At 51.1% G+C, this 16,646-nt stretch overlaps 1 protein-coding gene across 6 annotated transcripts in view; it reads right to left on the minus strand.

Annotated features, from left to right (window-relative positions):
- DPP9 (dipeptidyl peptidase 9) overlaps positions 1-16,646 on the minus strand; it is a 49,239-nt gene that overhangs the window by 20,986 nt on the left and 11,607 nt on the right. For all 6 annotated transcript variants that reach the window (XR_005214953.1, XM_037823968.1, XM_037823967.1 and 3 more), the window contains exons 5-12: positions 11,329-11,441; positions 9,138-9,311; positions 8,873-9,041; positions 8,183-8,296; positions 6,353-6,481; positions 4,717-4,778; positions 3,573-3,673; positions 668-845 (exon numbers count right to left, since the gene is read on the minus strand). Coding sequence is in view for 5 of the 6 variants with exons in the window: in XM_037823968.1 (XP_037679896.1) it covers positions 668-845; positions 3,573-3,673; positions 4,717-4,778; positions 6,353-6,481; positions 8,183-8,296; positions 8,873-9,041; positions 9,138-9,311; positions 11,329-11,441 (1,040 nt within the window). In the remaining variant the exon portion in view is untranslated. The remainder of the gene's footprint in view (positions 1-667; positions 846-3,572; positions 3,674-4,716; positions 4,779-6,352; positions 6,482-8,182; positions 8,297-8,872; positions 9,042-9,137; positions 9,312-11,328; positions 11,442-16,646) is intronic.

Raw genomic sequence — 16,646 nt, forward strand, 5'->3', positions numbered from 1 at the left:
CATCTATCTATCCATGTATCTATCCATCCATCCATCCATCTCACCAGACTGTGGTTGGTCAGTCTATCCATCTATCCATGTATCCATCTATCCATTCATCCATCCATCTCACCAGGCTGTGGTCGGTCAGTCTATCCATCTATCCATCTATCCATTCATCCATCCATCCATCCATCCATCCATCCATTCATCCATCCATCCATCTCACCAGGCTGTGATCAGTCTATCCATCTATCTATCCATCCATCCATCTATCTATCTATCCATGTATCTATCCATCCATCCATCCATCTCACCAGCCTGTGGTTGGTCAGTCTATCCATCTATCCATCTATCCATTCATCCATCCATCCATCCATCCACCTCACCAGGCTGTGGTCTATCACCCTATATCACTATGTCTCTTTCTCTCACCAGGCCATCGCCCTGTGGACGAAGATGGGGCTCTATGCCTAGCTGGGCTCAGATGGAGGCCAGAGCCCAGCCCCTGTGGCTTCCCCGCTGCCAGGCCGGGAGGGCTGGCTCTGAGCTCTAAGCTTGCATCTCCGCCCAGGGCCCGCCTGGGCCTGCTCGCGGCATTCTGCCCAGCGGGGGAGCTGGGGGTGGATGACGCCAGGGGCCCAGGCCCTGGCGCAGACTCAGACCCCCCACCCCCCACCACCCTTACGTTGATCCACACGTCGGTGACCTCTTCATACACCACGAACGGCTGCACGTTCTTGGGGACAGCTCTGGCGAAGGCCACCCGCTGTTCCTCGTTCTCAGGGGTTGGGATGAACAGGGCAGGGGGCAGGAGGACAAGCTGGAGCCGCTGCTGAGGCCGGTCCAGGAACATGGCCCAGGCACTGCAAGGGAGAGGGGAACGGAAGCTGGTACCCCCCACCCCGCCCCCATCCTGGGGCAGCAACTTCCCTTCTAAACCTGCGTGGAATCAGAACTCGTCTTTATTCCTGACTGTGCCTACACTTGACAGAGTAAAACTGCCAAGGGCAATGGAACACTCTGCCTAACTCTAATCCGAGACTTCTGAAAGCCTCATGGGCTATCGATTTTAGGGCAGCCTTTTGCAAATGTCACAATTTCTGCCAAATCTTCAGCCCCTGGTACTGCTGCTTATTTCCAATTTTTCGTTTAACGGACAATTTTTCTTTTAGTTTTAATTTATTTTAAAAGGAGATGTATCACTACTGCAAAGGAAGAGCCGGCACCTCCCCATAAAGAGGGCGTGACTAAAATGAAATAAAATAGGGATCTGAAATCCTAAGGAGAACCTGTTGGCTACCGAAGGCACTGGGCCTGAAATCTGGGGGCACTCTGTTAAAAAGGGAGGCCAGCACAGGTTTGGAGCAGTGCTGAACGAACTCTATCAAAAGCCCCAGAGGAAGTATTTTCAGCTTTGAGGCCCAGATGGCGTCTGCTGCAACTACTCAATTGTGTCTCTGGCGCACGGAAACCGTCGAAGATAACACGCGAGTGGATGTGGCTGTGTGCCGAGAAAACTTTACTTGTGGGTGCTGAAATGTGGATTTCATAGCATTTTCATGTGAAATGAAATATTATGCTTCTCTTTATCCCTCCCCCCAGCATTTAAAATTGTAAAAATCATTCTGAGCTTGTAGGCCATACAAAGGCAAGCAGTGGACTGGGGAAATGCAAATCAACTCATGAGATACCGTTTCACATCCACTAGTAGGGCTATTATTGAAAAAACAGAAAATAAGTATCAGCGAGGGCAGAGAGAGATAGGAGTTCTTGTTGTTGATGGGGATGTAAAATGGTGTAGCCACTGTGGAAAACAGTTTGGCAGTTCCACAGAAAGTAAAACATAGATCTACCATATGACCTGGCAATTCTGCTTTTAGGCATAGACCCCAAAATTTGAGGACAGGGACTTGGGCAGATATTTGTGCCCCAACATTTACCGCAGCATGATTCATGACAGCCAAAAGGTAGAAGCAACCCAAGAGTCCATCAACAGACGGATGGAGAAACGAAATATCCACACAGTGGAATATTATTCAGCAGTAAAAAGGAATGAAGTTCTGGTACATGCTACAACGTGGATGAATTTTGAAGACCTCATGGTGGGTGAAAGAAATCAGATGTAAAAGGACGAATATTGTTCGTAAACACAAAAGGAAAAAAATAGAGACATGAAGTGTCTACAACAGGCAAATCCATGGAGATAGGAAGTAAATTAGAAGTTACCAGGGGCTGGGGTGGGGGAAAGGAAGGCAGAATTATAGTTTAAGGGGTGCAGAGTTTCTGTTTGGGGGTACGGAAAAGTCTTGGCAATGGATGGTGGTGAAAGCAGCACAACACTGTGAATTAATTACACGCCACTGAATTGGTTAAAGTGGGAAATTTTATGCTGCGTTTATGTTATGATAAAAATTTTAAGAAGAAACAAGAAAAGCAAGCAGGCAATGGCTGGATTTAGCCCATGGATATAGCATGGGCTCTGCTTTAGAAGGTATTGAAGAGGGTTTTCTCCTTGACATTAGCAGGACTGGAAAGTGATGGAGGAGGGAACACCTTTATTTTGTGAGTCGACGTTTCTTACGAAGGGGAGCCTGGGTGCCACCTGAAATCGCCCTCTGGAGGTTTACACCCCAGTTTGGGAAATACTGTCAAAACTCCCAGTGGCACCAAAATTGGGACTTAAAAAAAAAACAAAAACCCATTTGTTGTATCCTGACTGGCTGAGGTTTAGGAGTGTGCCAGTTTGGATGTGTAATGTCCCCCAAAATGCCATTATCTGTGATGCAGTCTTGTGTGGGCAGACATAATAGTGTTGATTAGATTGTAATTCTTTGATTGTGTTTCCGTGGAAATGCACCCCACCCAACTGTAGGTGATAACTCTGATTGGATAATTTCCATGGAGGTGTGGCCCCGCCCATTCAGCGTGAGCCTTGATTAGTTCACTGGAGCCCTATATAAGCTCAGACAGAAGGAGCGAGCTTGCTACAACCAAGAGGGACACTTTGAAGAATGCACAGGAGCTGAGAGAGGAGCTGTAGATGAGAGACAGTTCGGAGACGGCCGTTGAAAGTAGACTCTTGCTCCGGAGAAGGTCAGAGAAGAAAAACACCCCAAGAGCAACTGAGAGTGACACTTTTGAGGAGCTGCAACCTAGAAAGGAACATCCTGGGAGAAAGCCATTTTGAAACCAGAACTCTGGAGCAGACACCAGCCACGTGCCATCCCAGCTAACAGAGGTTTTCCGGACACCATTGGCCATCCTCCAGCGAAGGTACCCGATTGCTGATGTGTTACCTTGGACATTTTATGGCCTTAAGACTATAACTGTGTAACCAAAAAAACCCCCTTTATAAAAGCCAATCCATTTCTGGTGTTTTGCATAACAGGGAGCATTAGAAACAGTAACAAGGAAGAAACTTGGGAGACAAAGGAAGGCTGGGAACGGAGCCATTTCCAGTTGGGCTAAGATCTGCCTTGACGGTGGTAACACAAAGACAAAATTTCTGAACAAACGAACGGCAGGGAAGGCAGGGGGGCAGCAGCGGGGGCCTCCCGGGGCTAAGGGTCGCACGGAACAGAAACACTTACTACTTGCCGTCCCGGGTCCACCCGGCCCTGGCGATGTATTCCACCTTCGGGAACAACGAGCTGAAGGGCTGCACCAGCTCCTTCTCGTACGCCGAGACGATCTAAAGCAAAACCAGACCTGGGTCACGCTGCTGCCCGACAGGTGAGGCCCGGCCGCCGGATCACGCGGCATCTTCCAGCCTCCACGAGGACAGCCCGACATCTACCCGGGAGGATGGAAGGACGGAAAGGAGGGACGGGCTTCGCCGGGTCTGACACGTGCCCACGTCACCACCATCACGTCCCCTCACTGCCTCGTTCAGGCCCCTGCAGGTCTGAGGGGCAGAGGAACCACTTAAATTAGCACGACAGGTGCTTCTGCATGGGGCTCAGCCAAGCCGGGATGGGGAAAAGGCCATCCACAGCAAATGCGTGTACAATCTGCCAGAATGTTCAGGAAAGAGTGGAAAAGGGGTCCGCCAAAACCACAAACGAACCCCCAAGATAATGAAAACAAATGAATTTTATCTTCTGCATTTCCCTGAAACGTTATACAAGAAGTCATTTTTGCACAAACACGCAAAGGCTCCATCAGTATGCACCAGGCCTCGCAAACCTCTGCCATATGGGGTGTTTTAAACCCCTGTGGGATTTGTGCAGTTCTCCAACATGACTTTGCCAAACTTGGAATCCTGTGTTTTGTGAGATTTGCAGTTATCCAATGATTAGCACTGAGCTAGCAGGGAAAGGACTGCAGGCGAGAGAATGAGCCCCATGAAGCTGCTGCTAGACGGACGGGCTGTGGGGTGCAGGGTGCACAGGGCCTGAGTGGGACACCCTACGAGGGCGCACTTCGTCAGTGACGCCTTTGAGCTTTGCCAATGAGACGTCTTTGCTGCCTGTCGCCTCCCTAGGGCTGGGAGGCCTGGAGCAGTGACTCAGAAGGCGAGTGGGACCCCTGGGCTGGACGCTGCTTGGACGTCATGAGGCCACGTGAGGTAGCAAAAGGGAAGGAGCCAGCCCCTGTGGACCCCACAGCGGCAGAAGACCCCAGCAAAGTGTCATGTGGGGATCTCCCCAAGATGCTGGGGCAGGGTAACTCCCCCAGGCTCTGGGCCTTTCCCCTTCGTCCAGCAGCTTCTCTGGACGCACCAGGCCCTCTTACCTTGCCCTGACTGTCCGTCTGAAATTCAGCCAGTTTCAAGGCGATCTTGGGATTCTTGCTGCCTGTAAAAGTAAAAACGCAGTGAGAACCTTCTAGGGATGGCCTGTGGCATGGGGCATAGGGAGGGGCTGCAGCTGACACCCACGGAAAGGCAGGTGGGGGTGTTGATTGTCCAAAGATCTGTCCGCAGACGCAAGCAAGCTGCCCTCTCTGGCAGGGGGTGACACAGGCCAGACCCTGTGCTGCGGTCGGGGGAGGGAAGTCGTGAGGACCCAGACATGAGAAAGACATTGTCCCTGCCTTCGGGGGGCCGGATGCTGACTGCAAACATAAAGCACTTAACCACACTCAGAGGCTGCATGTGTTCACGCCCGACGAGGGCTCGTGTGGGCTGGGACAGCCGGAAAAAGGCCTCCAGGGAGGCACAGGGCCACGGCACGGGGTGGGGAAAGCTCACGTCCTTTTGTTACCCTTGTCACAAATCTCAACCCCAGCCCTCACGCTCTACTGCTCTACTGCCCAGGGCGGTGGATGTTTCTCATCTGTCAAATGGAAGGGGGCACAGAATGAGTTTTCCATTTCTTCTGGGGACTGGAAATGTCACGTATGAAGCTTCTCGCACAGCACATAGCGAGCAGTGACAGTGCTTTTCTACGCCCTCTTAGAGATCACTGACGGGAAGAGATTCTGGCCCATGGGCAAGTTTTGTTTGGTTCGTTAAGAATTTTAAAATAATTTGAGTAAAGTGCAAGAATTGGGAGATTTCACAGAGAAGTCAGGGTGTCTGGCTTCTAGTGAAAAACTGGGCATGCTGGCAAATGGGCCGGTGTTCTCAGGAGGCTGTACCAGCTGGTGCACCCCTGGGACAGGCCGTGTCCCCTCGCACCCCTGCCTGTGGCCCCTGCTGGCCCCGGGCCCCGAGGAGCACTGTGTACGGTGGTGGCACTGGCCCCACTGCCTGCGCTCCTCTCGGTGGCATTCCTGCCTGGCTCCAGAAAGAGCACCCTGGTTCTGTGAGGGAGGCAACTCGGCTCAACAGAAGCACACGCAGAACAAAGGGACTAAAAGGTGACTGAGGAAGTCGAGGCAAAAGGAAAATAAAGCTGGAGAGACAGCGAGGATGGGGTTGGCGTGGGCTGTGGGCCTTTTGGGGCTCGCTGGGGGTCAGCAGACAATGGCCCGTAGGTCAAATCCCACCTGCCTCCTGTACAGTAATAGTTCACAGGCTCAGAACAGATTTTACCTTTTTAAATGGCTTTAAAAAAAAATCAAAAGAAAAATACTACCACATCATGTGGGAAGGTTCTGTGTAATTCTAATAGCAGTGCCCTCGCTAAGGTTTCACTGGCACGCGGCCACAGCCAGGCAATTACATATGGCAGGTGGCTGCTTTTGTGCTGCAATGCTCAAGTCAGGAAGCTGGGACAGAGACTGGCCCACAAAGCCTAAATCACCTGCCCTCTGGCCCTGTACAGGGGCAGTTTATCGACCTCTGAGCTCCGTAATCATGTGGCTCGGTGAGCCGGGAGAGGACGGGGGTCTCTGGGGCAGATTACAAACTTGCAAAGGGCAAGAACCTTCCAGGGCCTCCCACCCACGGCCGAAGTCTCCAGAGCCCTGGCTTGAGCCGACCCACCTGTCCGGGGGTAGCGATACGAGTCCGTCTTCCTCTCCTCCAGGGCTGGGGACGGGACGTGAATGATCTCCACCTCGGACTCGTCGACCTCCTCGTACAAGATCCGCAGTGTCTTGAGGCCTTCAGCACCTTGGAGGGGAGGCGGGGGAGCTGCTGAGCCCACTGTGGGGGACAGCTGGGGACACCGGGACGCTGCAGGGATCCCTGCCCCAGCCCGCTCCCCTCCTGCAAGCACGGGAACTTCTGCCCTTGCACAACTGGAAGCTGGCCTCTGCCGCTTGCTAGACCTTGGGTGGGTGGGTGGGTTGTGCTGTTTCTTTGCCTATAATATGGGAACAAGAATGGAGCTATTCCTGGCACCAAATGGCATGGCAGGTAGCTATAGGATCCAAGGAAAAGGACTGTGCTAAAAATCACTGTGGGATGTAGGTGGAGCCCTGCAGGGCAGCGGCTGAGAAACAAGCCTGGGAGACAGGAGAGGGGGTTCGTAGCCAACGCTTCAACATGCCCTTTCCTTCCCCTTCCTCAGCCCCCGAGCTGGCCAGGCCTGCTCTTTCAGCACCCTCGGCTACGCCACCCTACGGACCGATGAGCCGGCCGCTTGCTGATGCAGCCGGGGCTCCAGGGACTGCGTGATGGGCCCGAGGTCCTGCTGCTTGAAAGTGGCAGCACGGGCACTCAAGCTCAGCCATGCCATCACTGCCTCTGCTGGGCATAAAGGATTTGGCAGCCGGCCTGGAGGCAGCCACACAGCTACGGTCCAAGGGGAGGGATTAACAAAAAGGGGCGAGCATCCCCTGGCCATAGCATTCAGGAAATGTGGCCAGAGGCTGCGGGGCCTCTAAGGCGTTGGATGCGGAGTCAGGACCTCTGAGGGCAGCTAAGCCAGGGGTTCTCACCCAGGAGTGAGTCCGCCTCTGGGGACATTGGGCATTATCTGGAGATATTTGTGGGTGTCAAGGCTTGGGGAGAGGGGTGCTCCTGGCCTCCAGTAAGCAGAGAACAGGGACGCTGCTGCTCGACACCCCACAATGCACCCCCACCCCCGAGTGTCAGGAGTGGCGAGGCGGGGAGACCCTGCACTGGGCCTGGCCTCGTTTTACAGAGCAGGAAACCGAGGGAAGGAGGGGAAGACACCTTCATCAGGCCTGTGAGGAGCTGCAAGCTGAGAGGCCCCAGGTTGCCTGAGTACGGAGGGAAGTGGACGCTCCTGTTCTACGTGGGCAGGGACACGGAGATGGAAAGGACCCGCCGATCTCGCTTCTCTCAGAATCAGCTGGTGATAGCCAGCGAGGTTTGAGATGTGGGTACCTTCAACTCCACTCTCCTGTGGTTGGAATTCTCTCTGCAGCAGGGCTTCTCAGCTGGAGAATTCTCGGGTGGGAGCATCCTGGGCACTGTAGGGTGCCGAGCAGCCTCCCTGGCTCCACCCATCAGATGCCAGGTGCACTTTCTCCCACCCAGTCATGACAACCAAAAACATCCCAGACACTGCCAAACGGCCCCCCAAAAGGCAAAATCGCCCCCGGTGAGAACCACTGATCTACTCCCGGAATGTCACCAAGACAGACATGCAAAGATGTTCATCATAGAATTCTTTACAACACTTAAGCAAAACCAAAATTCAAAGCTGGAAACCACCAAAGTGTCCATCGACGTGGAGCTAGTTAATTAAACGGTGGTCCGTCCACACCACTGGGCATCAACAATCATTAAAGCTCTTGATGCACTGGCCGTGGAGGTCCATTTTAAGCAAAAGAGGCAAAGAGTGGAAAAGTACGCAGAGGGCAACTCAAAAGCAGTGTGTGCAGAAGCTGAGGCGGGCCCTACCTTCCCGGGAGGCCGTGGGACACCACCAGTAACCGGTGAACCGGTCGAACTCCTCCTGGATGACGAAGGTGGCCACCCCTGCGGACTTGGGGTCTTCGAGGACGTTGGACAAGCCTGGAGAGAGAGGAGGGAGAGGCCGTGTTCTAGTGGGGCAGAGGCCGGGAACTGTGCGGGAGAGCACAGACAAGATGGGGGAACCCAGGGGATTGCTGAGAGCAGGGCTTCTCCGCCCCTGGCCTGTTGGCGTTTGGGGCTGGAATGTTCCTGGAGCAGGGTGGGGTGGGGCGGGAAATGTCCTGTGCGCTGTCAGGGACTGAGCGGCACCTGTGGCGTCTCCTCCACTCGATGCCAGGAGCACCTGCGCCAGCTGTGACAACCCAAAACGTCTCCAGATGTTGCAGAGTGTTCCCTGGACATGCCTGGCTGAACGGCACGGGGGCTGGGGCTAGGGTGACGGACGGGGGAAACAGGGGTCTGATTCGACGGCTGGCACAGAGTTCTCCCAATGTCTGCAGAGGGACGGGGCCCTGTCGGGCAGGCAGAGCTGGGCGGGAGACCCCAGGGAGCAGGTGCGACGGGAAGGTGACGGGTGAAGGCAGCAGGGAGGGCGGCGTGGGTGGCGGAGGGGCGCGGAGAGCGGGTGCCAGGAGGTGCAGGTAAAGCCTGCGCCGGGTAGGGGGAGGCCCTCACCTGTGCGGCAGAAGGTCAGCCGCCTCTCCGCGCCCGTCTCCAGGCTGGCCACCCACAGGTCGTTGTTGTTGATGAAGGAGAAGAAGGCGGGGTCGGCGGGGCAGATTTTGGGGTCCATCCGAGGCCCCGAGCACTGGGTCTTGATTTCCAGCGGCTTCATGGGGGACACCTGAGGACACAGGGGCCCGGCTCAGGGCAGGGAGGCCCCCGGCCCCCTGCTGCCCCTGCCCGCCTGCCCCAGCCCCGAGCGGGGCCCACGGCGCACCATGAACCCGTTCTTGCCGCCGTCCCGGCAGTGGAAGAGGCTGTTGCTGGCCTGAAAGAGGAAGAGGCCGCTCTGGCTGTGGAAGTCGTAGGAGGTGATGCCGAAGACTCCCAGGCGCTTGCGCTCCCGCAGCAGCTCCTCCTCCCGCGAGTAGACACCATGGTGTGGAGTGGCCTGCGGACACAGGGGAGCGGGCTGGCGGTCACAGGGCCCCGCTTGCCCCCCAGGAGAACTCTCCCCTGGCTCTGGGCTTCCTCGGGGGGCTCTGACTGGTCCACAGCAGAAGGGGTTGCCGAGGGGCACGGCCATCCTGGCTGTCGAAGGGTGGTGGGCCACAAGGGCACGCAGCAGCCCCCCACGACAGCCTCCTTTCTGGAACCCTTGGGCCTGCCTGTCGCCCCAAGCAGGGTACAACTCACTGCCTCTCCCTAAGGCCAATGTCGGCAATGGGGCAGTAGTTCTCTGCTCCCCGGCACAGAGAAACACCACCGGAGCCCTCTGCCCTGGTCCCAACTTGAATCCCACACACCAGCCACCTGCTGTGCACACACCCCTTTCCTGCCGGGAGCACTCGGTTTAGACCCAGGCAGCAAGCCCCCACCAGCCACCCAACATTCCTGATTCCTGCCCAGGTGGCGGGCGGCCCCAACCCGGGCGGCCGGGGAGGTGAGTTACTGGGTTTGCAGGTGGCTGGTCAGAGGAGAACTCTGAAGATGGGGTGGGGGTCCCCAGAGGTGCTGCCGAGAAGAAAGACACTTGAAAAGAGCTGCGCCAACATGGAAGAAGAGCTCCTTGCTCTCAGTAAATGTACTTGGAAGTATATCAAGTGTTCAAGGAGTGTGATGCATACAGACTACTCTTAAGTGTTCAGGAAAAGATGGACAGATAGAGATGGGGGGATGGAAGGCAGGAAGGATGGACGGATGGATGGACAGAGAGACAGATGGAAGGCTGGCTGGCTGGAAAGACAGACAGAATGATCTGGCAAATGTGGCAAAATGTTAAAATTGGTGGATCTGGGTATCTGGGAAGAGGTGGGTATGTTGGAGTTCTCCCTATGGGTTTTGTGGTTACTTTTGCAACTGTTCCATGAGTTGAAAGTATTTTAAAATAAAAAGTTTAAGAAAAAAACAAGTTGTATCAAAACCAAAAGGACGCCCACACTGTGGTGAAAGCCACAACCTCGCTGGCTTGGAAACTAAAAGGGACACACAAGAATGAGCTACTGCATTGGCCTGGAGACATTTAGTGTGTGTCCCCTGGAACCCTGACACTGTTAGATTATCTTGACTACCAAAATGAAATTAAAATATGCCCAAAAGGACATTATTGGAGTATATGAAAAAATTGGAACAGAGACTGTAAGCTTTACGACAATGTTAAATTTCCTGGACTTTGATAACTGCACTTAAGGTGATTACACAAATGAATATCTTCGTTCTTAGGAAACGCACACAGCAGTATTATGCATTCAAGGAGCATAATGCATACAACCTACACTCAGATGTTTAGCACATATAGACAGATAGAAAAATGATTGATAGATACATAGATCCACAGACAGATAGACAGACAAAATGATACAGCAAATGTAGTAAAATGCTAAAAGGTGGTGGATCTGGATATCTGGGTGGGAGATATGTTGGCGTTCTCTGTAAGGGTTTTGTATTATTTTTTGCAACTATCCTGTAAGTTTGAAATTATTTCAAAATAAAAGTTTATACAAAATTAAAAAATAAACCGATACAGAATGCTCTCTCACCCTCCCTTGCCCCAGTGTCAGCTCCCCGGGAGAGAGCAGACTTTGGGTGACAGTAATTATTACCCAGTCTCCTTGAAAGGGCCTCACCTCAGGTTAATTCCAAGTCTTTGGTGATGTATTTCAAAGGCACAAATACTTTTGGTAAGAGTTCTGGTCAGATACCCATACCCTGCAGCTTGGGGGCAAATGGGAGCGGGGGGCAGGCTATGTACAGCCCAGGGACCCCAAGCCCTAAGCCTTCCCTCTGCCCTACGGCCCCTCCGGGGCTGGGTCCCGACGGACATTGTGGGCAGCCCAGCCAAGGGCTCTGGGCCTAACCTGCCGGGTTCACAGGAGTAGGGCACAGGCCAAGGATGCCGAGCGGGATCAGCCCCAAATGGGCGCCCCAGGGGTGTGCCCCACAGCCTTGCCTGGACTGGCCCAGCTCACCTGAAAATGATCCAGCATCTGCTTCCAAGACAGGAGCAGCAGAGCCTCTTTCCGTACCTTCTTGGGAATCTCGGAGTAGAGAAGGGAATTCTCTCGGCTGCCGTAAGGCATCCCTATGGAGAGAAGAGAGAAATGCAGCATGGCTCAGGAGGGGCCTTGCCTAGGGCAGGGAGAGGGCCTCGGATGGCAGCTGGGACCATGGCCCTGGCTCCCCCGTGGCCCCCTTGCAGCTTGGACGAGCTGGTTCTCTTCACTTCTGCATCGTCCCCTAAGTGCCGGTGGCACATCTCTCCAGCAAGGCTCCAGGGTCTGGATTTAAGTACATCAGCAAAAGAGCCTTCCTCATCTGTGCTACCTGCATGAAGATCTTCCTCTAAAATACTGAAGAAATACCACAGACGAGAACAAAAAAAGAGCGGTGGGTGACAGCCAACTCTCGACAGGTAAAGAGCGCGTCTGGAATGTTCTTCTCTATTGATGCTTTTGCAAAGGGCAAGAAGTAAAGCAACCGAGGACTAGGGCAGGGGCAAAGCTGATGAAAAGGAACTGCAAAAAAGGCAACTCATCCAGGGTTTCCCAACCTTGGCAGGGGTGACATTTGGGGCCGGATCACTCTTATCGTCTGGGCGTCCTGGGCACTGGAGGGTGTTGAGCAGCCTCCCGGGCTCCACCTACTTGATGCCAGCAAAAATGTCTCCAGACACTGCCAAGTGTCCAGGGGTGGGGTGGGGGGAAAAGTCACCCCTGAGAACCACTAACTTAATCCAACCTTACCTATAAAATGACAGTAACAAGAGTATCTGCATAATGAGTGTTCTAGTTTGCTAATGCTGCCGTTAAGCAAAACACCAGAAACGGATTGGTTTTTATAAAGGGGTTTTATTTGGTTACACAGTCACAGTCGTAAGGACATAAAGTGTCCAAGGTAAGGCATCTACAATCGGGTACCTTCACTGGAGGATGGCCAACGGCATCCGGAAAATCTCTGCAAACTGGGAAGGCACGTGGCTGGGGTCTGTTCATCCCGGATTGCGTTCCAGCTCCTCCCTCAGTTCCTGTGTGTCCTTCAAAATGTTGCTCTTGGGGTATTTGTCCCCTTTTAGCTTCTTCAGAGCAAAAGTCTGCTTTCAAAGGCCATCTCCAAAATGTCTCTCTCAGTTGCTCTCCAGACTGTCACTCACAGCTGCTCTGAGCTCCTTCTGTTTGTCAGCTCTTTTACATGGCTCCAGTGATTTAATTCAGACCCACCCTGAATGGGTGGGGTAACACCTCCATGGAAATTATCCAATCAAAGGTCTTGCCCACAGTTGACTGAGTCACATCTCCATGGAAACGCTCAAAGGATTCCAATCTAATCATCACTAACACATCTGCCCCCACAAGACTGCATCAAAGAACATGGCGTTTTGAGGGACATAATACATCCAAACCGGCACAGTGAGGATCTTATATATATTAAATTATCACCATGTTTCATCAGGAGGTTGAACAAGTTTCTACATTCTTCCATCTCTGAATATGGGATGTGTCCTCCTGTTAAAGTGCAATAGTATTTCTTGGTGGCCAATAAAATAAGTACAACCGGTTACGACTCAGACGTGGGGGCTCACAGTACTGTGTTAATCATAAAGTTCACAGCAGATCCAGGGCGATTCTCTCTGCACTACAAGGTGGGAGACGAAGAAAGTGTTTTGCACACGGGAACGGCACTATGGCTTGCACAGTGGTCTATGGTGGGACCCGAAAGTGAGGCTGGCTAACGACAAGTTAGAGAGCACAACCCGCTCTCCCATCTTGATCCTTTTTGGGTCTTGAGATTCTCAAGGAGGAAGGTTCACCGTGGGGCTCTTATCCTTTCAAGACCTCCTCACACTTGCTAATTTCCCTCTTTCAAGAGCAGGAGAACAGGCTGGTCCCAAGTCCAGAGTGAAGCCATGATCAGTATTTGTCCATTTATATTTATTGTTATAGGTCGTGTCTTAGAGCAAGTGGTATGGGTTTTCCGTTTATAATAAAGGTTTGGTGGTGAAGTCTCATTGGCAAAAGAGACCAGATTTGAAGAAAAAGACTAAGTTAATAGGTTTCCTTTTAAGATGGGTTTAAGAAAAACGGGGATTAAATTTAGCTCTGCGCAGGTGGGACGGGAAAGGTCCAAGGGCTGGGGAGGCTCATTTCTTGGTCTCCGAGGACCAAGCCCTGGGTCTGGTTCCCTTGTTCTGGGCTCGAGGCACAAACCTGGCCCTGCCACCTACCCACCCAGCCCGTGCGTGCCTCTTCCCTCTCAAGTTCCTACGATGAGTGGAATGAAAATTGTGTGCTGTATGATTCCACTTACACGAAGTGCCAGAAGAGGCAAATCCAGAGATAAAAAACAGATTAATGGTTGCCAGAGGCTGTGGCGAACTGGGGGAAGTGGGGAGTGACTGACTGCTAATGGGTATGGGTTTTTTTTAATAATTATTTTTTAACAATTTTAATTGTGGTAAAATATGCATAACTTAAAAATCATTGTAACCATTTTAAGTGGACAATTCTTTGATGTGAAGTACATTGACATGACTGTGGAACTTTCACCACTATCAATTTCCAGACAATTTTCATCATCCCGTACCAAAACTCACACTCGTTTCACAATAATTCCCCCTTCCCCCTACTCCTAGAAACCACTGTTGTGCTTTCAGCCTCTATGAATTTGCTTATTCTAAGTATTTCATGCAAGATAAATTGTACAATATTTGTCCTTTGGGGCCTGGCTTACTTCACTCAACATGAGGTCTTCAAGGTTCATCCATGTGATCACGTGGCCCAGTGCCTCATTTCTTTTTACGGCTGAATACTACTCCGATGACTGGATGGACATTTTGCTTATCCGTCCATCTGCTGAAGGACACTTGGGTTGCTTTCACCCTTTGGCTATCATGAATCGTGCTGCGATGAACATTGGTGTGCAAATATCTGTCCGAGTCCCTGCTCTCAATTCTTTGGGTCTACACCTAGGAGTGGAGATGCCGGGTCAGATAGTGATTCCGTGAGGAACCATCAAACTGCTTTCCACAGTGGCTGCACCATTTTACGTTCCTACCAACAATGAACAAGGTTTCCTATTTCTCCACATGTAACACTTGTTATATTCAGATTTTAAAACAATATCCATCTTAGGGGGTGTGAAGTGGTGTTTTATTACAGTTTTAATTCACATTTCTTTAATGGCTAACGATGTTGAGAGTGTTTTCATATATTTATCGGCCATCTGAATATCTTCTCTGAAAAAATGTCTATTCAAATCCTTGGCTCATTTCCTCTTTGGGTTGTCTTTTTGTTGTGAAGTTGTAAGGGTTCTTTATACAGTCTGGATATTAAACCCTTATCAGATATACAGTCTTACACTACTAGCAACCTAGTTCAACTAGTATCAACTTAGTTTCAGTAGTCTACAAATTTTCTACTCCTACATATTTCCTTTCCTTCCTCCCTTATATTGTCATTGGCTCAAATGACATCTTTATATATTGTATGCCCACTAACATAGATTTAAAATGTTATTCTACACATTGAAGTCATACAAGGGGGAAAAAGCAGTTACAAACCAGAAGTACAATAACACAGGATTTTACATGTACCTATGTAGTACTTTTACCAACGTTCTTTATTTCTTCTTATGGCTTTGAGTTACTATCTAATGTCCTTTTATTTCAGCCTGAAGGACTCCCTTTAGCATTTCTTGTAGGGCAGATCTGGTTATGAACTCTTTCAGCTTTTGTTTATCTAGAAGTGTCTTAACTTCTCCTTTATTTTTGAAAGATAATTTTGCTGGAGACAGAATTCTTCATTGATGGTTTTGTTTCTTTAAGACTTTAAACATGCCATCCCACTGACTTCTAGTTCTGCTGAGAAATTCGCTGTTAGTCTAATATTGGGGATCCCTTGTTATGTGACAGATTGCTTCTCTCTTGCTGCTTTCAGAAGCCTCTCTTTGTGGATTTTGACAATTTTGCTATAACATGTGTTGGTGTAGCTCTCTTAGAGATGATCCTACCTGGAGTTTGTTGAGCTTCCTGGATGCATATATTTTTGTCTTTCATCAGATATCAGAAGTTGAGGGCGATTATTTCTCCAAATACCTTTTCTGCTCCTTTCTCTCCCTCTCGTCCTTCTGGGGCTCCAATGATGCATGTTGGTTCACATGACGGTGTCTGTCCCACACGTCACTTGGGCTTTGTCCATTTTCCTTCGTTATTTTCTCTTTCTTGCTCCTCACACTGGATCTCAATGATCTTATCTTCATATTTGCTGATCCTGTCTTCTGCCAGTTCAAATCTGCTGCTGAATCCACCTGAGTTTTCCACTTCAATTACTGTACTCTGCAGCTCCAAAATTTCTGCTTGCTTCCTTTTATATAATTTTCATCTCTTTATTTTGTTCAGATGCTTTCCAAATTTCCTTTAGTTCTTTGTATTTGGATTCCTTCAATCCATTTAATATATTTAAGAAAGTTGACTGAAAGTCTTTGACTAATAGTTCCAATGTAAGAGCTTCCTCAGGGATGGTTTCTAGCAAATTCTTTTTTTCCGGTGCATGGACCATACTTTCCCATTTCCTTGTCATTTTTTTGTTGCGAACTTGACCTTCTGAGTATTATGCTATTATAATTCTGGAAATCCAGTTCTCCTACTCCTAGGGATTACTAGCTATTTGCTGGTGTTGTTGAGGGCTGCAGCTGTCAAGCTGTGATTTTTCTAAACTATTTTTGCAGCCAGTCAGGGAATGGAAAAAGAAAAAAGTAAAATACGTGTTCCCTCTGTAGGGCTCCTGTTCCACTTCTGCCTGAGTGGGATGGGAACAGTGGCTGCCCTCAGAGCTGGCCCCAGTGATCTGAAGGAGCTGGTCAAAAGCAGCAGTTGGCGATTGGACCCCACACCCCTGGTCTGGAAGCTGAGGTCCTTACAGCCCACCCTGGCTCCAGCAAGCTGCAGCAGGACCCGGGCTGCAGTCCCCACTGCTGCCTGCCACATGGCTGGGGGCTGGGGGCTGGTAGCTGCTGCACAGATGGTGACGTTCACCGATACTGACCACAATTTACCGGCTCTTCCCTGGATGCTGCACAGTGTCCCACAAAGTTCCAGAGTTTCGAAACAGCTGACTCAGGCAGTTGCTGCAAGTTCAGTAGTTGTTTTTGGTGGAGGGACTGGCTCCCAAAGCTTCTACTCACCATCTTCCCGCAATCCTTCCCACGGGGTTTTTTTGTGGGGGTGATGGAAATTTTGTAAGATTGAGTGTGGTGACGGCTGCATAGCTCTCGACATACTAAAAACCCATGA

Source organism: Choloepus didactylus, assembly GCF_015220235.1.
Source record: "Choloepus didactylus isolate mChoDid1 chromosome 25 unlocalized genomic scaffold, mChoDid1.pri SUPER_25_unloc1, whole genome shotgun sequence".
NCBI classification, from domain to species: Eukaryota; Metazoa; Chordata; class Mammalia; order Pilosa; family Megalonychidae; genus Choloepus; species Choloepus didactylus.